Source organism: Lithobates pipiens, unplaced genomic scaffold, assembly GCF_037356315.1.
Source record: "Lithobates pipiens isolate NorthernLeopardFrog02 unplaced genomic scaffold, aLitPip1_a1.2 Scaffold_28, whole genome shotgun sequence".
In the NCBI taxonomy this organism is placed as follows: domain Eukaryota; kingdom Metazoa; phylum Chordata; class Amphibia; order Anura; family Ranidae; genus Lithobates; species Lithobates pipiens.
In genome coordinates this window covers 172836750-172862552 of record NW_027507789.1, presented here as the reverse complement: position 1 = coordinate 172862552, position 25803 = coordinate 172836750, and the positions used below count along the sequence as shown (strand labels likewise).

At 42.6% G+C, this 25803-nt stretch overlaps 1 protein-coding gene across 1 annotated transcript; it reads right to left on the bottom strand.

Moving 5' to 3' along the window:
* Positions 1–1549: 1549 nt before the first annotated feature.
* FKBP10 (FKBP prolyl isomerase 10) lies at positions 1550–24795 on the bottom strand. The gene is made up of 11 exons (XM_077459940.1): positions 24680–24795; positions 24287–24548; positions 17243–17388; positions 16004–16193; positions 14447–14592; positions 13150–13339; positions 12283–12428; positions 11185–11374; positions 10950–11092; positions 5742–5905; positions 1550–2249 (listed from the first exon to the last, which is right to left on the bottom strand). Exons 2-11 carry the CDS (start codon positions 24478–24480, stop codon positions 2070–2072), a joined length of 1689 nt encoding a protein of 562 aa, XP_077316066.1. The 5' UTR covers positions 24481–24548; positions 24680–24795; the 3' UTR covers positions 1550–2069.
* Between the last annotated feature and the right edge of the window lie 1008 nt (positions 24796–25803).

Here is a 25803-nt window from a genome sequence, read left to right as displayed (position 1 = left end):
TTCGCTGCCACTTGTGGGAAACACAATCAATAACTGAGGGTCTGAGGGAGGGGTGGGGACTTTTGAACTTGTTGTTGATTGTGTTTCCTGTCAGGTGGACCAGTCATCTCTCAGGTGTGCCGTCCTGGAAGATGACTGGAGAAAAATGTTTTTTTTATATATTTTTGGGGGATATATATTATAACAAAAAGTAAAAAATAATGCGTTTTTTTCAAAATTGTCGCTCTATTTTTGTTTATAGCGCAAAAAATAAAAACCGCAGGGGTGATCAAATACCACCAAAAGAAAGCTCTATTTGTGGGAAAAAAAAGGACGTCAATTTTGTTTGGGAGCCACGTCGCACGACCGCGCAATTGTCAGTTAAAGCGACGCAGTGCCGAATCGCAAAAAGTGGTCTGGTCTTTGACCAGCAAATTGGTCCGGTCTGAAAGTGGTTAAAGCAGGGATATGCAATTAGCGGACCTCCAGCTGTTGCAAAACTACAAGTCCCATCATGCCTCCACCTCTGGGTGTCCTGCTTGTGGCTGTCAGAGTCTTGCTATGCCTCATGGGACTTGTAGTTCTGCAACAGCTGGAGGTCCTCTAATTGCATATCCCTGCTTTAAAGGATTTTTTCACTCAGCAAGACTTTCAAAAAACCTTTCCCGTGTAAAAAAGATATAATGCATCCTAGCAAATTTGCCGTTATAACTTTTTTTTTATTTTTTTTTAACTGTGCCAAGAGCTCTACTGAAGAGACCCTGTCACTAGACCAGTCATTTAAACAATAGAATATATGTACATTTAAGTTACTTTGTGCATGTTACTTAGCTGTAACAGCCTCCTTTGTATAGACATCCAAAAGCCCTGAGACAGTTGCTGGGTGCCACCATCTTGGATGTGATGTTCTTCCGCCTTGCCCTTTCCCCAGTTGCTACATAATAATTTTGAAGGAGCTGGTTCAACACAGACAGTAATTATTAGGGTTGCACCGATACCACTTTTTTTTTTTTTTTTTTTTTTTTTTTTTTTTAAGGCCGAGTACACGTGCCAATACTTTTTTTTTTTTTTTCAAGTATTCGCCAATACAGGAGGAGCACAGAAGGACGTGGCAGGGGACCTTGGAGCACAGAGGAGGACACAGGGGACAGTCAGGGATGATCGCTGCGGCGGTGGGGGCAGTTAGAAACACCAATCTCCCTGTATAGATTTCAATAAAAGCAGCTGAAAGCCACAAGAGGGAGTAGCAGGAGAAGCAGCCATCAGCTGCTTTATTGAAATCTATACAGGGAGATTGGTGTAACGGCCCCCCACCGATCATCCTCTGACTGCCCAGATATCAGATTAGGCATCAGAGCATTTGCACGAGTATCAGCAGTCAGCATTATAGTGCCGACATGGCTGAGAGGGATGGCAGCAAAACTGATCAGACTGGCAAGCAGAGTGGCTTCAGCAGATGAGCTGTCACAACCAGAACTCGGGGTAGAAGATCACGGGGGCCATGGATTACATTACTATCATTTTTTCATTGCACAGCTTGAGTTCAACTTTAAAGAAAAATACCACCAACTGAAAATAAAAATGGGCTTGAAGACCCTTTAATAATCTTGAATTCCCATTGCAAAAAACAACATTTACATCCTCTCGAAAACAATATCAGCGTTTGGAAATAGTCAAGGAGATGTTCTTCGGATGCTTGCTATGTGCAACGTCGCTGTGGAAAAATCAAACGTGAAGGGAGAAAATGAGTCTCTGTGCTGTATTCACTAGCTACTTTGGAAAAAATAAAAAATACTGTCTTTTGGCACTTAAACTTGAAACCGCTTGAATTTTCCTCTTGCCGGGATGCGGGGTCCATCTGAGTCACTTTACCATGATTTTGCTCATTAAATAATTTTTGGATTTTACTCTGCATAGCTGCCAAGTTGTCCCCTTACAGCCAGGTATTCCAGCAACATATTAAAGCCTTTTCTGTAAAGGGGATAAAGTAGCCGCAGACATCGCTTTTCACACCAGCAAGAATGAAAGACATCAGGAGATAGGCCTCAAATCTCCCGGCTGCCTCTTGAATTTGCTCAGCTCTATGTCCTTTACAGTTCTTCATGAACTCGTTCTTCTTCTGACTTCAGTTTCAGCTCATCGGGTGTGATCTTCCCATCAGTGTTGCGGTCTTGATGTTCAAACATGTCAGAAATTGACTTTTCCCGATCTACTCCTGGTAGGAAGCGGCCCTTCCCTTCTTTTACCTGAGCCTGTAAGAAGGTGGAAAACTGCAAAAGGAAAAAAAAAAAAAAAAGTTAGTAGAAATGTCATCTTGCCCTGCCGATTCCTGGGATCTGATTGCACACCCCCAAGGGTTTGAAATAGGACCAGTGCTGACTAGGCACTTGCTACAATGCAAAGTTTTAGCAAATGGGCTGGACAGCAATGTATAAGCCAGTTATTAATTAGGTTAGTGCCTCTGTATACCCCCTAGTAGAAGTGTTATCTTGTCCTGCCGATTCCTGGGATCCGATTGCACACCCCCAAGGGTTTGAAATAGGACCAGTGCTGACTAGGCATTTGCTACGATGCAAAGTTTTAGCAAATGGGCTGGACAGCGATGTACAAGCCAGTTATTAATTAGGTTAGTGCCTCTGTATACCCCCTAACAGGGTCACTTTAAGGCAGGGATTCTCCAGAGGTTCTTAGGGGGTTGAGAACCACTAGTATACACCATTCCTCTTTTTATATTACTGTATATTGTATGCTGCACATGATCCTGCACTATAAGTTATATACCAAACACCACTGTGTAGACAGTGCTGTATTTTATATATGCATCACCAGCCTTCCTGTACAATGTCACACACCACCAAAAAATGGCCAACTCAACTTACCAGCTGGGTATCCAGTGCGTCCATATACCTTTAAGGAGGAGTGGACTCCCTCCAGGCAAACTTGTCCTCAATCTATCCATTTTTATATATGCATCCCTACTATGGAGGCACACAAAATCCATAGAGTTAGAACTGCAGAGAATACTGGGGTACCTTGTTGAGAGTCGTGCATTTACAAATGTGTGCAAACTAATCCCCTGTTTTTAACATAAACTGTTAGGACAGTGCAGTTTGTTGCAGGTTGACTGGGAAGTCGAGCTGGGAATTTTTCTTTGTTGTCGTTTGACATGCGTCATTCTTCCATGTGCACCTTGCTGTTAAAGTGGTTGTAAACCCTTTTGTGAGAGTTTTACCTATAGCCAAGCTTAGGATAAGGCCTACCTATAGGTAGTGGAAACATCTCCTAAACGTGTGCCGTTTTGGAGATATTTTGTTTGTAGTTATGTAATCGGCGCATGCGCTTTGTCACTCGCAAGTGCCATGACTGACTTGGCCCCGGACGGAAGAGGGGCGAAGATGGATGAGGCCTACACAGGGGACAGCGCCGGCTTCATTTGCAGGTAAGTGTCACATAATGGGCTTGTATGCAATGCATACTTGCCCATTATGCTTTTAATTTGCAGGGAGCAAAGGAAGAAGTAAAACCCATCAGGGTTTACTTCCTCTTTAAGGCCAGTTATAGGTTGGGGCAGTTGCCGTTTGTACCGTTGGTTATTTGGTGAGAGGGTGCACTGAACAACTTTGCTGCCACTCTGCTATTTGCTGGGTGTCCAGTGCGCCCCCATGTCTTTAAAGAGAAGTGGGCTCCCTCCAGGCATACCTGTCCTCAATCTATCCATTATTATAATATTGGCTCCTACTATGGAGGCTCTCAAAATGTATAGATTTAGGACTGAAATTAATACTGGGGTGCCGTGACTGCTGCAGCTCACTCGCATTTCAAAATGTGTGCAAGCTAAACCTGTTTTTAACGTAAATTGTTAGACAGGACAAATTCGGTTTGTTGCAGTTTGGCTGGTAAGTTGAGCTAGGAATTTCTTTGTCGTTATTCCCTGTACAATGTAGTATATACTATACACCTTATTCTGTGCTGTACATAAAATACTCAATGCTACTCTGCGTTGTACTTGATATACTCCATCAACAATAGGCTGTACATGATATGCCGCACACTACTCCTTGTTGTATGTAACACACAATGTTACCCTTCTCTGTACAGTACACTTGTACTTTATATACACGTTAATATCAATATACTGTACAATAAATGTTGCACACTATGCTGTGCTGTACATAAGATACTTAAAGAGGGATTCCGCCCAAAAAAAAAATATTAAAAGCCAGCAGCTATAAATACTACAGCTGCTGACTTAATAAATGGACACTCACCTGTCCCGGGTTCCAGCGATGCCGGCAGCCGAGGCCGATCGACCGCTCGGGCCTCGGCTGCTGCCGCCGCCATTCGAGGTGAGGGAATCAGGAAGTAAAGCGAATCGGCTTCACTTCCCGGTTCCCTACTGTGCATGCGCGAGCCGCGCAATCGGAAATCTCTGCGCTGTCACTGGGACCCGTGTGTGTCCCAGCAGACAGCGCGGCAGGGCAGGAAATGGCGTAGACTCCCGTGGGAGTCTATGCCCGTAAGTGGGTGAAAATACCTGTCTTTGACAGGTATCTCCACCCCCCTCCCCCCTGAAAGGTGTCAATTGTGACACTGGAGGGGGGGGGGGGGGGGGTTCCGATCAGCGGAGGTTCCACTTTAGGGTGGAATCCCGCTTTAAGCTACCCTGCTCTGAACACTGATGTACTTTATACTGTACATTATATATTGCGCACTATTCAGAGCTGTATGTAATATACTGAATGCCACCCTGCTCTGTGCACAGTGTTGTACTTTATAAAACTCCATACTATTCTGTGCTGTATCTTATACTGAACACCATAGGCATTCTAGGTGTGCCTGGCCACACCCCAAGTACTATGTGCAGTGCCAATTCCCCCTACTGCCCGGGCTATGCGCACCCACCCCGCAGTGCTGCTGGCTTACCTCCTCTCTTCCCAGTTGCTGCAGGGGATGTTTCAGGATGGAGAGCAGGGGAAGGGGCTAGTAAATATGTAAATTACTGGCCACTTCCTTTTCTAAATGAACACACTCGCTCACGGTGTCCATTTCTAACTGAAAAATAGTAAACTATGTTTACTATGCTTCTGTTTGTGAATGAACAGGAAGCCAATCAGCACAGAGCACTTCACGTTCATTCCCTGTCCCGTGTACCTGAGGCTGCAGAGAAAGGCATGTGTGTTTGAACTTTGGGGTGCACACCCTACTGTAATAGGCTGCGCACATCTATGATGAACACTACTCGACTCTATAAACAGTGCTGTATTTTCTATATTCCACACCATCCTTCTTGTAAATGTCATACTTTATATGCGCTACGCTATTCTGTGGACATAATGTCAATAGGGAACGTTCATTTTTTGAATACAACATTAATGCTTTCTCCAGTGCTAGACCAGTTTATGGGTGTGTGGAATGAGCAAAGATGCTATAAGGCTTGTTCTTCTATTCCCTACGAAAAAAATAAAAAAATAAAAAAAATCTTGCAGCACAGCGAGTTCGTACAGAACTGGTTTCCTGGCTTCAGTTCCCACCAGGAATCCAATCTGCATTGAGTTTGTTAGTTCTTGTCTCACTTCTCTAGATTTCCTCTCAAAATTAGGATTCCATCCAAAACTGGCTATTGTGTCTGTATATAGTAGCGGTGTTAAGGATGTTGGATTTTAAGCTCTGGCAGGGTCTTGAATAGATGTAAATGGTCGGTGTATTCTGAAAATATGAATATATGCTATATAGATAAAAAAGATAAATCTTTGGCCACTCACCTCTTCCAGTGGAACCTCACCATTCTTGTCCAAGTCCATTATTTCAAAGAGGTTTTCTGGAGTGTCTCCAAGCCAGATGAACAGGTAACCCTCTGGGATCCCTTCTTCTCTGTGGAATAACTCTACATCAAACCTCATTACAGCACTGGGGGGAATTCCACGAGCTACAAAGAAGTGGAAGAGAAATGCTCACAAAATCTTACAGGTTTCCAAAGAAAAAGTAAATGTAAACATACAAAAAGTGAAACTACAATTGTTTTGGGTCAGTCGTACATTGTTTTTTTTTTAGAAATACATTTAATGCAGGGCTCACCTATGACAAAGGATTTACAGAGCACTCTGTGTCCTCTAATGAGAGAGCACAGGAGTAGTGGTTTGCTTTCACACATTCTGTCTCTGATTGAAACTTCTGACAAAGCAATGCAAGGTTGAGCCACTCGTTCTAAATCATATTTGTGTATAAATTTTGTATCAGGAAACGGAGCTTTGTAAAAAGACAATTTCCAACATGACAGATAAGAATAGCCTTGAAAAATGGCCTTCCTTGAATAGCCAGCGAAAATTAGCCTAGGGATATTAAAAAAATAAAAGTGACATTTTGACATTGCTTTCGTCCTGCAATGTCATAGAGACAGGTGGGGGCCATCTTCCCCTCACTTGTCTCCGTGCCCAGCCAGAAGGACCCGACTGCCTCCGCCGATGGCTACGGTAAGCAGCGGAGGGGCCTCTCTCACAGTCGATAAAAGTGATCTTGCGGCGAATCTGCTGCAGAGACCACTTTTATCTTGAAGCAGACTGCCGGTAGAACAAGAGGACATCAGAGTTATGGCAGCTCCTTCAAAGTAAGGATGTATATCAACGTGAGGCGGTCCTGAAGTGGTTAAAAAGGCATCAGTCAGGAGAAGGGAATCAGGGGCTTCAGGAACCAAAACTGCACATCACAGGAAGCACCTCCATGGTTAACCGAGGTCAGAATTAAAATTAGACTTGGGAAACTTAACATTAATAAATCACCAGGACCAGATGGCTTGCATTTGAGGGTACTTGGGAAACTCAGTCAAGCAATTGCTCCTAACTATTGTTCCTAATTTTTACTGACAGTCTACTAACTGGAATGGTACCAGGTGCTTGGAGACAAGCCAATGTAGCACCAATGTTTAAAAGGGCCCAAAATACATCCATGGGAATTATAGACCAGTTAACCCAACATAAATAGTATGCAAGCTCTTGGCGGGGATACAAAGAGTCTATATACAATACATTTTAGTAACGAGAACGGTATCATTAGCAGTAATCAGCATGGATTAATGAAGAATTGTTCTTGCCAAACCAATCTATTAACCTTCTATGAGGAGGTGAGCTGCCATCTAGATAAAGGAAGGCCCATAGATGTGGTGTATCTGGATTTTGCAAAAGCATTTGACACAGTTCCCCATAAACATTTACTGTACCATTTATGGACCATAGGGTGAGTACATGGATTGAAAACTGGCTACAAGAACGAGTGCAGAGGGTGGTGATAAATGGGGAGTAGTCGGAATGGTCAGAGGTGGGTAGTGGGGTTCCCCAGGGTTCTGTGCTGGGACCAATCCTGTTTATTTTGTTCATAAACTACCTGGAGGATGGGGTAAACAGTTCAATTTCTGTATTTGCAGATGATACCAAGCTAAGCAGGGCAATAACTTCTCCGCAGGATGTGGAGACCTTGCAAGACGATCTGAACAAATTAGGTGGGCAACTACATGGCAAATGAGGTTTAATGGAGAAAAATTTAAAATAATGCATTTGGGTGGCAAAAATATGAATACAATCTATACACTGGGGGGGGGGGATGAACCTCTGGGGGAATCTAGGATGGAAATAGGACCTGGGGGTCCTAGTAGATGACGGGCGCAGCAATGGCATGCAATAATGCCAAGCTGCTGCTAATGCTAACAAAGCAAACAGAATATTGGCATGCATTAAAAAGGGGATTAACTCCAGAGATAAACACAAAAATTCTCCCAATCTACAAGACTCTGGTCCGGCCACACCTAGAGTATGCGGTCCGGTTCTGGGCACCAATCCTCAGGAAGGATGTACTGGAAATGGCGTGAGTACAAAGAAGGGCAACTAAGCTAATAAAGGGTCTGGAAGATATTGGTTATGAGGAAAGGTTGCGAGCACTGAACTTATTCTGTCTGGAGAAGATACGCTTGAGAGGGGCTATGATTTCAATTTGTAAATAACATACTGGTGACCCCACAATAGGGATAAAACTTTCGCAGAAGGGAGTTACAAGACATGTGGCCACTCATTAAAATAAGAAAAAAAGAAGAGGTTTAACCCTAAACTACGTAGAGGGTTCTTTACTGTAAGAGCACCAAGGATGTGGAATTCCCTTCCACAGGCGGTGGTCTCAGCAGGGGACATGGATCGTTTAAAAAAACTATCAGATAAGCACCTGAATGACAGCAACATACAGGGATATACAATGCAATACTGACATATAATCACACACATAGTAGGTGAGGTCTAAAAAAAGTCCAACCTATGTAACTGTAATCATCAAGTGGAGAAGATAAAACAGTGAGATTACCAAGAACTGGACGTCCCTTCAAAATTGATGAAAAGACGCCAAGAGGCCTACAGCAACATTAAAGGAGCTGCAGGGATATCTGCCAAGTACAGGCTGTGTGGTACATGTGACAACAATCTCCCGTATTCTTCATATGTCTGGGCTATGAGGTAGAGTGGCAAAACAGAAGACTTTTCTTACAAAGAAAAAACATCCAAGCCCGGATAAATTTTGCAAAAACACATATGACGTCTCATAAAAGCATGTGGGAAAACGGGTTATGGTCTGATGAGACCAAGGTTGAACTTTTTGGCCATAATTCCAAAAGATATGTTTGGTGCAAAAACACTGCACATCACCAAAAGAACACCATACCCGCTGTGAAGCATTGCAGTAGCAGCATCATGCTTTGGGGCGGTTTTTCTTCGGCTGGCACGGGGGTTTTAATCAAGGTAGAGGGAATTATGAAAAGTTCCAAATACCAGTCAATATTGGCACAAAACCTTCAGGCTTCTGCTAGAAAGCTGAACACGAAGAGGAACTTAATCTTTCAGCATGACAACGACCCAAAGCATACATCCAAAAATCAACAAAGGCATGGCTTCACCAGAAGAAGATTAAAGTTTTGGAATGGCCCAGCCAGAGCCCAGACCTGAATCCCATTGAAAATCTGAGTGCTGTGCACGGGAGATGCCCTCGCAATCTGACAGATTTGGAGTGTTTTTGCAAAGAAGAGTGGGCAAATATTGCCAAATAAAGATGTGCCACGCTGATAGACTCATACCCAAAAAGTGCTAGTATTAGGTTAAGATTATGCACACTTATGCAACCATATTTTTAGTTTTTATGTCTACCTCCCTCCACCTAAAAGATTTCAGTTTGTTATACAACTGAGTTGTACAGATTATAGGTCACATTAAAAAGGTGGAAAAGATATAATAAAAATAAAAAAAAATAGATTTCCCTCTTCTAGGCACATTCAGATCCACGAAGTCAAACAACTGTGGCTGGTGCTTTTATTAATGGAACATCTGCTACTCAGATCATAACTGCATAATCCAGGAAACACTATGAGCTCATGCGGGCAAACAATGCTGACCGGAAAACAGGTCTTCAGATTACTTTTTATGTATATTTAAAAAGGCGTATGATTAAAGTCTACAGAGTCTTCTCATTGAGGAGGAAAATATATTTTATTAAATATAAAAGGCTGTAAAAGATCAAGGAGTAAAAAACAGGAGTAATGCCCCCAACCCAACCTGCCCACCCGTGTGTTGACAGTTTGATTTAAGCAGTAAAGAGGGCAATTCAGAGCTACAAAAATGTAATCAGCACAGCAAGAAGCAATCCTATAAGGCCCCTTTCACACAGGCTCCTCTGCTAAGCGGAATCCACTTGTTCAGCAGGGGCTTGCTCCACAATGCGGAGCAGACACAGTCCCGCTCTGCTCTATGGGGCAATTGGATGGAAACGGACTGCTTGTCCACTGCCATCCAATCCACCAGACAAATGGGGAATGGGACCACCTGTTTTTGACAGACAGGATCGGATCGGATGGCAGCGGGTGTCAGGGGATAAAAGTAAAGTATGAGAGGCACTGAGGGAGTTCTCAGTGCAATAACTATTTCTCATTTAAAAGAAACTTGGCTGTCTTTATGGACATCTCCTTCTCAATGTCCATTCCCATTATCATGCTGAACAGTGGCTGGAGCAAGTGACCAGAAAAAATGCAAGTAAAGACTTCTGACTTTCATGGTAAGCAGACTTGCAGTTAAACTTTGACAAGAAAGCCTAGAACCCAATTGGTTTTTATGCAGAGCTGCACCAGATTTTGCAGCCTTTAGTTTTAGCAGAACGCCAGAGCCCGGTAGTATGTGCAACCTTTGCAACCCTGGTAGTTCCAACACTCTGGTGTCAGTCGTTTTTTTTATGTCTCCTTTTATCATTTTATTATTTATCCAATTTTTCTTTTTTACGGATTTTTTTTTTTTTTTTTTTTTTTTTAACAGGAGCCCTTTTGGGAGGCTTTGGTGAAATATCAGGAGTCTTAAAACAACAGTCTGACGTTTCACATTTGAGACAGAAAAAGGAGATAAAGGAAACAGCCCTCAATCTCCGTCTCTGCTGCACAGAATGAATGGACAGGAATAGCTCTGTACAGAGATGCCCGTTCATTCACAAACAGAAGCATAGTAAACATTTACTATGCTTGCTTTTCTAAATTGACACAGGAGAGATCAGTACCGATCACTCATTGTGTCCATTTAAAAAAGGAAAGGACTATTACATTTACTGGCCCTTTCCCCACTCTCCATTGTGACACAACCCCTACAGCAGCCGGCAGCAGAGGGAAGGGGTGAAAACAGCAGCAGTGTCTCTGGGTAGGAGTTGCAAACAAGGGCCTGATTAGGTGAGAGGAGAGGAGAAGCAGGCTTTCAGCGGATGAAGAAAAATAAAGGCCACTGGTTCCTCTATATGCCACCCCTCCTACCCAGGTGTAGACCCAAGAGGGAGAAGAGAGCCACATGGGCCCTCTGAAGCATGGCCCTGTTATGCCCCTGAAATTGTAATAAAATATATTATATATGTGTGTATGTATATGTATACAACCTGTTTTAATCCCTTGTCTTATACCTGGATATCACACTCACCTCCACTTTCTCCATGGCCCAGATGTGGGGGAACAATGAGGGATCTTTTCTCCCCAACACACATGCCTGTCAGACCCAACTCCAGACCATCTATTACTTTGTTTGCACCAAGGTTGATCTGTTGGGGGGCTTCAAAGTCATACCTGCCACACAAAAGTAATTTATTAGCATCTAAGATCTTCTGAACCAAGTTCACCTATTAGCGGGTAGTTAGCAGGAGGTATGCTGTACTTACGAGGAGAAGATCTGAGTTCCATCCATCAGAGAGCAGTTGTAGTGATACTGAATAAAATCACCCTTTTTGGAAGTAACGTTGCACACCTCTGGTTTATAGGTCACCTCTATTTCCACAGAGTCTTTGGGATTGTGAAAATCTAGCACATGGACGTCAAATATCAACACAGCAGATCCAGGAATGCTTTTTCCTTTAAAGTTAATAAAAATAATTACTTGAAGGGAAATTTGAGTTTACACCATGTTTTAAAAAAACAACAAAAAAAAAAAAAAAACACACACACAATTTTTTATATTTGAGCCCTTGATGGTGGCCATACATGCTTCGATTTTTTTTTTTTATCTGTTCGATGTGCAAAGCAATCAAATCCACAAGCACCCATAACTTGACTTCCAATTTGGACTCAATTTCGATTGGATTCGGGATGATCAGCCAGGGTGGAATATTGATTGTTTTGCATTGATCAGCAAACTAAGACTACATGGTGGAAGGAAAGATGTGATTGATAACTTACGTACGTAATCATATCTTAACCCTTGCACACCCAACCGCCTCTTTAAGAGTTCTAAAAGCCGGGAGGCAGAGGCAGGCATTTGGGTTATGCGACCACTGTGATTGGTTTTCACAGGTTAACTAGCAATCAAAATTTACTTCCCCATGTGGCTACCCATTGATTGAATGGGTTGTTGGCCAGAGATCAATTATTCAAACTGGAAGAGACAGTTTAGAAAATTTATGAAGCAATGGCTTGCCAACCTTAAGATGCCCATCTGCCACTAGGAAGAGGAAATGAGGACAAGGTAATCTCCTTCAAGGAGTTAAAATGTTTTTCTTGGTCTTGGGTAGGGAAGGGTTTGATTTTTTTTATGGCTGTGCTATTTTTTCTTCTCAGTGTGTCCTATGCATGCGCAATGACATCACTGTGAATGTCTCCTAAACTGTGAATTTTTGGCCCGATATTTATAGTAAGACTTATAATAATAGGCACAAAATTTAACTAGAGAATGTACTACCGCTTTAACTATAAATGCCATTAGAAATAGCAGATCATTCTGGTGACCCTTCAGACAGGATTATTTATTTAAAAAAGTCACTTACCTGCTCCATTCTCTCCATAGCCCAGATGTGGTGGGATGATTATTCTCCTCCACTCTCCTACACAAACGCCCTGCAGGCCAGAGTCCATGCCTGCAATAATGTAGCCCATTCCGATGTATGTGTTGTAGGTTGTGTTTCTTGAGTAGCTGTGCGGAACACAACACACATTTGTTAGGGATATATCCTGCATTTGACAAGTCATTTGGTCATTATTTAAAGCTATAGTAGACCATGCAACTGGTATGTGGCCCAGCACTGTGTAGCCAACATAGTGCTTTATATAGGTGGCAATAGTGTTTCCATACATATATACTCTGGGAAACTTTCGAAGACTATTATGAAGAGACACAGAAGCCTGCATGTCTAGAGAGATGGCCTTCGAGTTGGGGATTAAAGAGACAGGGGACCCTTAATGATTTTGCTATGGGGCCCCATCACACAGTTACAGCATGGCGAGGCCTAATCTCATGTTGCCATTTTACTGTTTTTTTTGTAAGCCTTTGTGGAATTTTACACAATCATACAAGCTACGCTAATCCAGTGTGAAAAATCTGCCTCTGTGCAGGAGCTTCCTGTAATGGTCACTGCTGCCTTCTCTCCTTGTGCAGGGTGATTGGTCTCGTCTCCGCCCCTTCCTGTAGGTTTTCTGCTGACAGCCTGTGGTTGGTGGGTTGCCTACCCCTGCACTACATGATTATGGTTAATTTTAAGACAAATTACACATAGTAATATTTCAGACCTATGGTCCATGCTGTGTTCCTGTGCTGCTTACAGTAACCTGAAACACCAATAAAGCAATTTGCACATTGTATCAGTGCGATCCAATTTTTTGTCTTCACATAGTCTTTCCATATATGACAGATCTACCTGGAATCAAAGAATGTTCCATCCATAAGGGTGCCATTATAATGGTAGCGGACGAAGTCTCCCGTAACTGCCTTGCGCTTACACGGCTGGGGGATGATTTGGTTCTGTACGGTGATCCCGTCTTTTGGATTGTGAAGGTCAATCAGAAGGACGTGAAAGACCAGAGAGGCATGTGGCGGTATGACTGTTCCTGGAAAAAGAAAATAAACTGATGTTGCAAGATTTCTAATTCATCTTAGAGCAATCTTTAGCTAGTAACCCTATTCATATTGATCTCTAGCCAAAGAGTTAAAAAAATATACAGTTGGAACACATTCATGGGAACAGTTTAGCCTTTCAAAGGTTTAGTAATTCCGTTTAGCCAATTCTTCTGATCCAGGTGCCCCTACCAGACAGCACAGCCAGGTCCTGGCCCTCCATTCTAACAGTAGCAGCACAGTCTGGTCAAGAATACACCCCATCCTGCGGATTGGACAATGAAGGTGATGCAAGAATACATTGATTAGGTCAGCCCTTTACCCACTCTATCCTGTTGTTTAGATATATAGGCTCACTAATGCAGCTACAAAACAATTACCGGTAGATAGTATTCATATGAAAATAGAATGAAAGTGGAACTAAACCCATCAAATTAACCATTTCTCAAAACCTTATCATTCCTGACATGCCTTGGATGTAAACTGTCACAGTTGCTTATGTTCTCAACAAAACTGTCAAGCCATTTAATGGCTGGTGTCATTACTGATCACATGTGCAGCACCATGGCAACTGCAGATCAAATAGAGGCTAAGATGGCAGGTTCCTTGGGTGTGAAATATTGGAGGGTTTAGTTCCACACTAAACCTCAGACGTAAAGCATGAACAAAGCATATCCCTCTATAGGGTGTACTTGTCTCAATCCAGAGCACTATTATGAATCACTTCTGACATGTTTTCCTGAACTAAGAAAAAGTGATGGGGAAGGAGCTTCAGCTCACAGCCTGTGATTGACAGCCTCAGCTCTGTGTGCTACGTGAAGGGGGGGGGGCTGTTTCTTCCCTCCAATCAGCTCTCAGAGCTCTCCTGATGGAGTTCTGCAGAGTGCAAGTTCATCTCTCAGTCCCCTTTTTTTCCCCTGACAGCTCAGACAAGCCTAATAAATTCTGTAGAGGAAAGAAAACTGGAGATAAACAGGTACACCTTATGTAGAAGGATTTGTTTCATCTCTCTGTATCACCTGAGGCCAGTCACTTCACTGGGTATATGTGAGGGTTTACAACCACATTAAGCATTTCTGTCTCTGGAACTTTGCAATTACCATATCCTTTTTCTGCGTAAGCCAAAAATGGCGGGACGATGACTTTCCTCAACTCTCCAGCACACATGCCCACTAGGCCTTGATCCATGCCTTTAATCAGCCAACCAGATCCAACGTACGTGTCATATGTGCTAGAACGACTGTAACTAAAAATGAAGAGAAAACATGATATTATTCAAGTGTTTTTTACACTTTTTTCATAAAAAAAAAAAAAGTAAATATAGGCAACGGAAAAATAAATAAATAACTCTCTGGACTGCAATCCAATAACATGGTGCTACAGTCAGATTGTTTACCTTGGGCTCACTTGCCCACCATACCAATGAAAAGCATAGAACATTGTGCAATCTGCTGTTTTAGGATGCCAGGGCAGCCAGTCACATGACATTTTTGCTGATTTCTATACATGGATCCTCCCCTACAGGGGCTATGTGGACACATGACCGGCCACAGTGGCATCTTAAGGACAGGTACCTTCGAATCCATTCAGGGTCTGGTATTATCCACAGTGATCCGACTATGCCACACAGCGGGGAACCTACCTGGTATTTACTTCCCTTGGCTTAAAAACCAGAAGCCCTAAGGGGCAAAGTGGTAACCCTTGATTGCAACTTTCAGTATTGAGTTGAGTATACCCTTAATCTAATCGAAGCTAAGCACCACCCCCCCCCCCCCCCCACCTCCTAGAACAGTTCTTATCCCCTGCCACCCTCTAATCCTCCCTCCTAACACAAATCCCCCCCCCCCCCCACCTGACATGATACCACAGTGCCCAAGGCAGCCGCCCTTTTGCCCACCCCTTGTCCCAGCCCTGCATCTGCCTGCTCATAAACTTAGGAGCCTGATCACACAGCCTGTATTAAAAGGCCCTTAACGGTAACTATGGCTACTCAATTCAGCTTTTACTCTGCAGGGTTAAAAATAAAAATAATAATAAAAAACATGCTAATGCTTACATGAGATTTTTGTGATTGGGTTTACATATACTTTATTTAAAAGGTAATAAACAAAGGTTAATTCAGGGTTAAAAGACTTGGACCTCAGGAGTAGGAAGGTTGATGGGTTAAAGTGTTAGGGTCAGCTTCAGCGGTCTAGGGGTATTAAGGCTAACCGTATAGATTTAAATTTCTCTCATTCAGCACTACAAAAATATGATGTAAATAGAATCATCCATCTAACAGTGTAAACCTGTACTGCCAGCTACTGTATTCTGATAGCCCCAGCACTCATAGCTGTCTAAATACCTGAACAGTGACTGTATCTGTTAACTGTTTGCTAATACATTTCCTTCAGTTTTAAAACCAACCTTTGGTGAACAGGGTGGTGCCAATAGGGTCACCCGCAGCTTGAGTGTAAGAATCTGCAGCTGTCCAGCTAAAGATCTCACTTACTCTCTTGTTTGTTATCGGAACCCAAAACGCAATGTCAAGCACCATCTAACTTCAGCTTTTCAGTACCATAAACCAATGTATCATTCATATAGTTCGTAAACATATAGGTTTATAAAAACGCATAAGTATAATAATCCAAAGTGCTTGCATCATTCGGTCTTATTACCTTGAATCAAAGTAGGTTCCATCCAGCAGAGTTCCGTTATAATGATATCTGACAAAATCAGAGTCCTGCACAGTCCTGTTACAGTTGCTGGGTTTTTCTAGAGTTGTGATATGAACTTCATCTTTCTTATTCCAGACATCCACCAGGATGATGTCAAAGTAGAGTGTGGCATCCGCAGGGATCATCCCAGCTAGAAAAGAGAAGGACAGATTTCTCATAATTATAAAACATTTGGGGCAATTCCATAAGTCTACATATCTGGTCCATATTAAAACATTGTTATGGTAATTGCACTGTAAGCAACAAATGAACACCATGTCTACGATTATAAAAGGAGTTGAAATTCAAGCACCACACCACTACCAAGAAGTCCACATATCGCTTTACTCCATTAAAGGTCAGGGGTACGATTCAAAAAGTAGCCAGTGCGTTTCGGGGGGTCTAAGGGTTCATCAGGGTTCGTCTGGCAACAAAGTCAACTGGACGTACAATGGTACTACATTACCCTTGTAGGTTCAGTTCACTTCTGGTTTGTTCACTTTGTTGCCAGTCAAGCCCAAATGAAGGGGGCACTTGAAACTTGTTTGGCTACTTTTTAAATCATACCCCTGACCTTTAATGGAATAAAGTTATATATGGACCTCTTAGCAGTGGTGTGGCGCTTCAATTTTAACTCTCGTTACTTTACACTACAAGCCAAAGAGACTGAAAAACCTTTCATGTCCCCAGTCTAAGTCTCAGAGTTGGTTGCCCAAGCAATGGCAGTCTGGATAGGAAATCTCCTCATATTGGACACGAATGGCGAATACAAATTGATAGATCAAGTAATAAAAAGGAAGTCAACGCTATATGTAAATTTCCTGTTCAAGTTGACCTTGGCTCCAGCCCTCCCACCTATTGGTCAGTCAGGTACTCTATCACATTAAAAAGACCAACAGAAACTCTAGGGAGGCAGTGCAAAGCTTGACTTTAAAAAAAAAAAAAAACAAACAAACACACACACACAACACACACAACACACACAAATATATAACAGATAAAAGTTTTCACAAAAATTCACAAAGTTATCACACCGGAAAAATTTTCTCATAAAAAAGTATTAAATATTTAAAACTTTGCCCAATGCGATTTGAAAATTCTAGTCACACGGGCAAACGTTACGATCCTTACCCTTGTGTTAAAGCTTTGTGAATTGAGCATTGACAAGATTGCATGGTGAACATGAGGTATTGTACTTACGCACTCCGATGCTGCCATAACCCAGATGTGGCGGTACAATTAATTTTCTCCTTTCGTTCACGCACATACCCAGAATCCCTCTGTCCAAACCGGTGATGAGACGCCCAATGCCAACATATCCAGCGACTGCAAGCCCTCTGTCATAGCTGTGGAGTTCAGAGACAGAAGAATTAGAGAAATCGGATATTTATTTTTCAGGCGGATTTCGGTTGCAACCACAAACGGAGACGATAAACATTATCTGTAGTTATCACAAATTAGCATAGCAATGCGGGGTTTTGTGCAGTCCTAAAGTTGGCCATACGCTAGTAGATTTTCAAACTAATATTTGTACGAATATTCGTTCAAATATTAGTATCAAGCTAAAATCTCTGTTTCCATGAAGAAAAGCCAACAAAAAACAAACGGGAGGACAATTGTGTCCCAAAAGCTTGGGCCTGGACAGGTAGGAGATTCTTTAATTGGATGAGGTAGAGATATGATATAATGCAAAATTGTGTACTGCTATCAAAGGTCCTGAATGAGGTCTCTGACCAGTGTGAGGTTTGTCCATCCACAGGAATCCTGAGGTCACTGAAGAGGTTATCATCGTAAGAGGCCCTCAGGCTGGAAGTTTTATATTCAAAAAATTAGTCACTGTGACTAGTACAGATCTGAACATGTCCTGGGAGATACAAAAATTTCTTATTCATTCATGTTAATACATGCTTACCACTCCTAACTCTGGTATTCCCAGCGTACTTCATTACTATGGAGATCATATACCTAGAAGAGCATGCTGGGGCATATGCAAGAAGGCACCATCCTAGGGGGGAAAGGACCAATATAGACAATTTAATGTGCCCATGGTGTCCACCTATAGCCGTAATTAGAGGAGTCCTTTGCTGCATGATCATGTGCTGACAGCAAACACGTTGAAAGCAGGAGAGAGCAGAGGGGTCACCTTCTCTTGGCACTGCTGCTCCTTCTTTGTCCAATGCCAAGTTGTGGGGTGTGTTCTTGACCAAGGGGTGCTGTTCCTGCCTCAGTGGAGGTCAAGGACCCGGTGGGCTACCCAGATCACTGGGTAGAAGATCAAATCCTTTGGCAGCTAAAACAATTATAATATTTGTGTTTTACCTTTTTACCTGGGGTTTTCACTTTATAATATGTAAGAAAATAACCAGTTTATTTATAAGAAAAAAAGGGAATAAAAAAAACAAAAAAACAAAAAAAAGAAGATAGATAGAGAATATATATATATATATATATATATATATATATATATATATATATATATATATATATATATATATATATATATATATATATATATATATATATATATATATATATATATATATATACCTGTGAAACTGCATGTACATTTGTTCTTTGCAAATGGGACAAAGGTGAACATTATTGGGCTAATATATCTCTACAAGTAAAATGTTCTTTATAGAGTGAATCAGGAAAATACAGCATTATGGCCACTAGATATAGCGGATCATCATAGCAAATAAGTCATTCCTTTAATTGTTGGCTCCATCTAGTGGCCATAATGTGGTATTTTTCTGATTCACCCTGTTCTATATGAATGAAAAACAATCAACCCAAGGAGAAAACGTGGGGCTTGGTGTATATTCTTGGCACACCTCAGTGACGGGATGAACGAGCTGGCGTGCACATGTGCAGGAGTTACGTCATCTTGGCTTGAACGTAAAGATGGATGAAGACCCCGACCCTGGAAGAAGTGGAAAAGATGCCAGTTCTGGTGAGGGAGCTCATGGACCTCAAATTGACGGAGGGTAGGAAACTATTGGAAGGTTTAATTTGGGTAAATCTGGGAATCTGTTGGAATGGCTGTCACCTGCTACAATATAATAGTGCTGCTAAACAGTGGCTGAATTTGATAGGATAAACTAATCATTTTTCAGCTCAGTCGATATTTTAAAATGACTTTCGTTGACCAGGGTGATGCTTGCAGGGTCACTCATGGCTTGAATTCTGGCTGATGCAGCAGGAGTCGGACAACTTTTGAGCCACCTATGGCCGGCTTAAAGAAGATCTCTCCTCTATGTTGTGAATAAGGAGGACGGGGAGGAGTGCTGTAGTCCTGCCCTTGGGTGAAAATGTTGCTCCTCTACGTGTACACGTGAGTTAGTATTGTTACTCTATGACAGGAAGTGTGTTTCGAGGATCACCAAGAAAAACAAAAAAGGGAAAAAACCCTGAAACAAAAATTACGAACGCAATACACGCTTCAATTGTAACATCCAACTGTCAAAACGATAGAAATGTCAAATAGCCATAACTTACCTTCGGTTTCATTTACATCGGATTAGCTCAATGGTCGCCAAACCGTGGCCCGGGGGTAAGATTCGGTCCTTTGCTTGCCCTCGGGGCATTATTCCTCCCACTGAAACCAACGACGGGGCACTATTCTTCCTGCTAAATCCAATGACTGACGAAGCACTATTCCTCCCACTGACAATAATGGTGCAATATTCCTCCCGCTGACACCGACGATGGGGTACTATTCCTCTCACAAAAAACAATAATGGGGCATTGTTGCGGACGCCAGGACATTTTCTACTCCCACTGGCCACATTCCAGCCTCTGTAAACTCTGAAGGACGGCAAACTGGCCCTTTGTTTAGAAAGTCTGGAGACCCCTGGATTAGATCAAACTGAGCCGATTGGTCATGCGATCATATTTGGATTGATCAGAGTTTGAGGTTGCATGGAGACATGCGATCAATAACTTAAGCCCCATACACACTATCAGATTTTCAGCAGATTTTTTCCCCTTCTGATTTACCAAAGCCATATAATATGAGGTCAAACCTTAGGAGTTACAATTTGTATGCAATCAGGCAGGCCCTTGCACTACATGGTTTTGGTAAATCTGAAGAAAAATCAGCAGAAAATCTGATAGTGTGGATGGGACTTTATTATATCTTCCAACTATGGATCAAAACCCACTTCCTTGTGTGTTTTTCAACTCTCCTTTAGGTTTCCCTGTGATTGTGTGATCGAGCCCCCTAGTGGGGTGAAGAGGGATAGCGCTGTAAAGACTTATGTGGTCTTCTTTGTGCTGCAGGCACAGCTTGGCTCAGCCACGTCTACAAATAGAAGCTGGCCGGCTCCCCCCCAGCGCCCCCCCAGCTGTGTACTACCCCTGGCCTCCATATACAGATGGGGGGAGGAGCAGCAAGAAAAACACTCCATGGAACATGCTAAACGTATCAGATGCAATACTGCGCAGGATATATTCTACCGATAACCACTGCATTCCGCAATGCAACACTAAAGATGGCCATACATTGTACAATCAGATTGTACCATCTCCTAAATCTTCCAACAACCAAGTAGTGGTTGCACCTGATTGGAAGTCGAATTGATTTTTTTTTTCGATAGGCCCTCACATTCTAAAGCGGAACATACACTATACAATCAGATTAGGAACATTGTACAAAAGGTTGACTAAAACTATCATAAGGCCAAACCAACACAATCCATTCAATTTGTATCCTATGAGGCAGGCCCTTGCACTATATACTTGTTGGTAGATGGAAAGCTCCCCATACATGTACAATCTCCAGGAAATCTACCAAGTATACAGTGCAAGGGCCTGCCCGATTGGATACGATTCGATTGGATGGAAGAGGTAGGTCCTCCTACTATATCATTTTGGTAGAGCTAAAGCTGATTGTACGATCAGATTGTATAGTGTGCCTAAAGGACATTGTATCATCCAGTTGTAGTGTGTGACCTGCTTTACCCTGGCCACACACACACAATACGATCTGATTGTACAATCTTTATGAGATTTCTGGTGGCCATACATGGAACAACTTAATATACAAATGGGACTGTTGATCTGTCCAGGAGAAAATACGATTGAAGGGAATGTTCGAGGATGATCTTATTGAATTTTCTAAGGATTTAATTTTCCAATTGGGTCAATCAGAATCATTTAATTCTGGTTGTACAATCTCCCTTAGATCTACCAGTAACGATGTGGTAAAAGCGCCTGCTTGACAGGATGGTCACCATTTATGAGCCAGTGGGGTGGGCTCCTGATCACATGGTCACCAACAGCCAAATCGCAGTGATCACATGACCGGGAACCCCATGTAAAGACTCTGGCCATAAACTTTTAAAGGGTCGGCTCACTTGCCCTGAAAAGGGTTCAAGAGATGGTAGATTCAAATTGTAACATGAATGGATCTGCAAACACGTATGTAGCATTCAACTTGTATCCAATGGAAGTAGGTCGTCATGTTACATAGTTTTGGCAAATCTAAGGATACTCACGCACACTGCAATCTTATTGCAAGATCTCTGTTCCATATGTATAATAATGACAAACCTAAACAATCCATTGTTTACATCCAACCACACAGGCCCTTATATTATATGGTTGTTGGAAGGTCTAAAGTGGATCAGATTGTACAGTGTGGTCAGCTTAAAAGGTGGCCAATGTAAGGACCTACCCAAACAATCCATACAATTTATCTCCAATGAGGAAGTCCTTCACACTACATACTTGTTGGTAGGTCTAAAAGGACATTGCATAGTGTGTGGACAGCTTAAAGAAGTAGGGGGGGGGGGGGGGGGGGCACATCAAAATAAGGCCACATATGGCCAGTTTCGGAAGTGATTCTATGGAGGAACAAGACATAAGCCACCATCCCACAGACCTCCTAGAGCAGTGATGGCGAACCTTGGCACCCCAGATGTTTTGGAACTACATTTCCCATGATGCTCCAATACACTGCAAAGTGCAGGAGCATCATGGGAAATGTAGTTCCAAAACATCTGGGGTGCCAAGGTTCGCCATCACTGTCCTAGAGCTTCTGGCAAACCTACCTAACTTCTATGGGGGCCAAAGGACATAGGCCACCAGCCCACAGAGCTTCTGGCAAAGCTACCCAACTAGGCCATATGATATAGGCCACCATCCCACAGACCTCCTAGAGCTTCTGGCCAATGCCATACTGTCAATGCAGGCCACTAGACTGCTATTTAAAAGGATGCTGCCCATTATATGACATGCTGGGCCTTGTAGTGCAATAGCAGCTGGAGGGGCCTTGGTTGCCAAAGTATAACACAAGTTTTCCCACATCTGCAGTCTTCCTTTATACAAACCAAACACAGGCCTCACATTACAACGTTGTCCCAAGAAGATAGAAGGAATAAATCCCAATCCATTGCTCAGTCTAACAGAGATAAGCCTAATTTTCTGCTTAAATTTCAGCATACATATTACAATTTGATTGTACAAATCTCCTTGAGCTTTACCAAGGCTATACAATATAGGGACAGGCCTAACCAACCTTTTGTGCATTTGTACTTAATCTGGCAGGCTGTACATAATTGATGGTAAATTGTACAAAGTATGGTCACCTTAAGGTTGATTGTACAGTTAGATTTTATGGCAACCCCTAAAGTCAGCACAGTATGCAATATATTTTAGCAGTGTTTGCCACGATCAATTTAGAGAACTTGTATTCTGATGCATATAAATTCAGTTTATTTCAAAAATGTCCAGCTTGCTGAAAGATCTCTGTAAGATCATCTTGGGGAGGAGGCTCCAGTAATGCACCAAAACCTGGATTTGACCACATGGAGCCAATATTGGGAGGGGCTTAAAATGGCTAAAAGTCATATCTATATCAGTGATATGAAGGAGGGAAGCTGGGAGGCCCTTTGGGGTGTATTATATTGCAGTGGTGTGTCCAATATCATCTTAGCACCCGCGACTCTGAATCTGGGGGCTCCTTTAGGGTTTCGGGGGTTGCTGTGCTAGGTTGGAGAGCTAGGCGGCCCTCCATGATGGGTGTCTGGGCCATGGAGGATACAAATGGAGCACAAAGTAGACTTGTGGCTGGGGAGACCCTGAGTGGAGGTGGGTCAGCGCCAGGACACCCAGGTAGCTGAAAGTGCTCTTTGGAGTGTGCCCAATATTAGCTTAGGGTCTTTTTGGAGTGTGGCCTGTGACTCTGGGGCTTCTCTAGGTTTTCTGTGGGTTAAGGAGCTAGGCATCCCCCCATGATGGATGTCTGGGTCACAGAGGATGTAGATTGGCCACTAGTATACTACGTGCTCTACGAGACCTTGAATAGAGGTGGTCAGGCTAAGTCTGGTGTGGGGGTGCTAGAGTGAGGTCTCCCAGGTAGCTAAAAGTGCTCTTTAGTGTTTACTATACTTCAGTGGTGTGTCCAATATTATCTTAGAGCCTTTTTGGAGTGTGGCCTGTGACCCTGGATTTGGGGCATCTCAGGGGTTTCAGGGTTGCTGTGGGTTGAGAGCTAGGCTCCATGATGGATGTTTGGGTTATGGAGGATGCAGTAGTAGATTCACGGCCAGAGAGACCCTGAGTAGAAGGGTATTGGGCCAAGTCTGGAGTGGCAGTGTTGGGGCAAGGACTCCCAAGTAGGCCTTAGTTAATGGCACCTGCGTGGTCTTGCACACGTGTCCTGCTCTCTGGATCCTATTGGACAGATATCCTGCAGGACCACCCATTCCCTGCCATTCCCTAAGACATGTCCTAGTTGCCTGTCAACCATTCCCCCGACCAGATTTAAAAACAGGGGGCCACACCACTGCATTTTTTTTCCCAGGTTGGGAACTACTAAGCCAAATTCTGCTCCCCTGGGGGAACCAACTCTGAACATTCTCGGCACTGTACCGTTATGTATGATGGCGTCTGGGAAAAGTTCTAGATGACTAAAATGAGAAGGTGAACTAATATAAGAGCCAATCACATGGCTGCTGATGTGTGCTTGGAAGACCACAGATCCCATTGTATCGCACTTTTGTTTTCTAGTTAAAAGCAGAGATGCGGTGGTTTGCGCCGCAATGCAATGCGCTGAATTATTATTATTTTTTTAAAGTACATTGTGCAGGATTTTTGTACAGTGCTACAAACTGACAAGGGAAAGGAGGCTTATTGCCCTGTCTTTGCTTTGAAACTACACTGAGAAACCCTACATGACAACATAAGTGATGAGAATAAGCCCCAAAAGATGCAATCCACTTAATACAAAGAGTGTCTTACCTGGCATCAAACTTCAGCCCGTCTTTCAAGGTGCCATTGTAATGGTAGCGGACAAAGTCACCCATCTGCACTTCTCTGGGACAGATCTTGGGGACATCATAACGATCTATGACCACGTCTTCCAGAGGTCCGGAGTCGCAGGAAACGCACAAAATCAGGACTTGGATCCAGACTAGGAGGCTGCTGAAGATCATGGCTGGAGATGGAGATGACTGCAGTCCTCAGTGAGATGTTCTACTTCCCTTCATTGACTGCCAAGCCCCTGGTTAGAAAGGAATTTTTGTTAACGTGGAAAGCGGGGCTTCAGGCGGAGGGGGGAGGAGGGGGGGGAGGGGACTGGGAGTTTTCCTAAAAGTGAGAGAGACACAGAAAAGCACATTTAGGGTCTACTACCTGGACTATCAAACCTTGGATGAAACGTCATGTATTTTCTAGTATTCTTGTGTGCAGGAAAAATAAAAGATTACATTTAGAGGAAAAGAGAAAGGGCGAGGGGAGAGAAGGTGGGACTTGGCAGAGTATGGGACATGCTCAGGGCCCTAGCGCAGCTTGGAAACAAATGAATAAAATGTGAATGACACATGTAGAAAGAGGATTTTAAGAATAGGAAATTAATATACTTCTAATAATTAAGGTAAAATAAAATACAATAAAAATGAAATGTAAAAAAATAATAAAAAAATTTGAGAAATTTATAATTTTATATATATCTATATATCTATATAATATACACACACAATATATATATATATATATATATATATATATTATATATATATATACACACACACACACACATACACACACACACTGTACAAATACTTAATTACATATAAAACAAAATCACTGTCTATTATAAAAAAAAACTATTTTTAATAAATAATAAATCCTGTGCCAAGTGCCCACTGAACACAGTGGGTCACTCATTCTGAGCTGCCCCGTTCACAGTACACCTTGTATTTTTTTTCAAAGAATATGAGGACTGGGGGTGTTATGATCTCCACCTCATCCAGAGAAGACATAGCAATAATAATAATAATAAAAAATACTGTAAAGAAGAGACAAAATAAAAAAGGAAAAGAGTAAAATTAGAAATAGAAGGCATTCTGTGAATGGCGGCAGCGCCGAGCGAAGGATCCTCTGTGTTCAGAGGTGAAGTTGCTTGCACGGAACCTGAAAAATCATAGACTGGACTGGTGTATGCCAAAGATCATGCCTGAAGTTCAGCTTTAAAAATTACTTTTTAATGGAATTTAGGGGACTCATTCGCATGGGCAGCGGATCCATCAGATTACCGAACGCCCACCTGAACATGCCAATGTAGCCACTCAAGGCTGTACAAGTGCTTCAGCTCAAAATGTAGAGCCTCCATTATTGCTGCCTCAAGGACTGGCGTATACCCTCTGAAAAGTGGTCCATCATGGATCACTCTTCAGAGGGCTGTCAATAATAACTGCACGTGTGAACGAGCCCTTAGTGACCGGGATTCCATCTACTTTAATGAGTGATCATGCAGA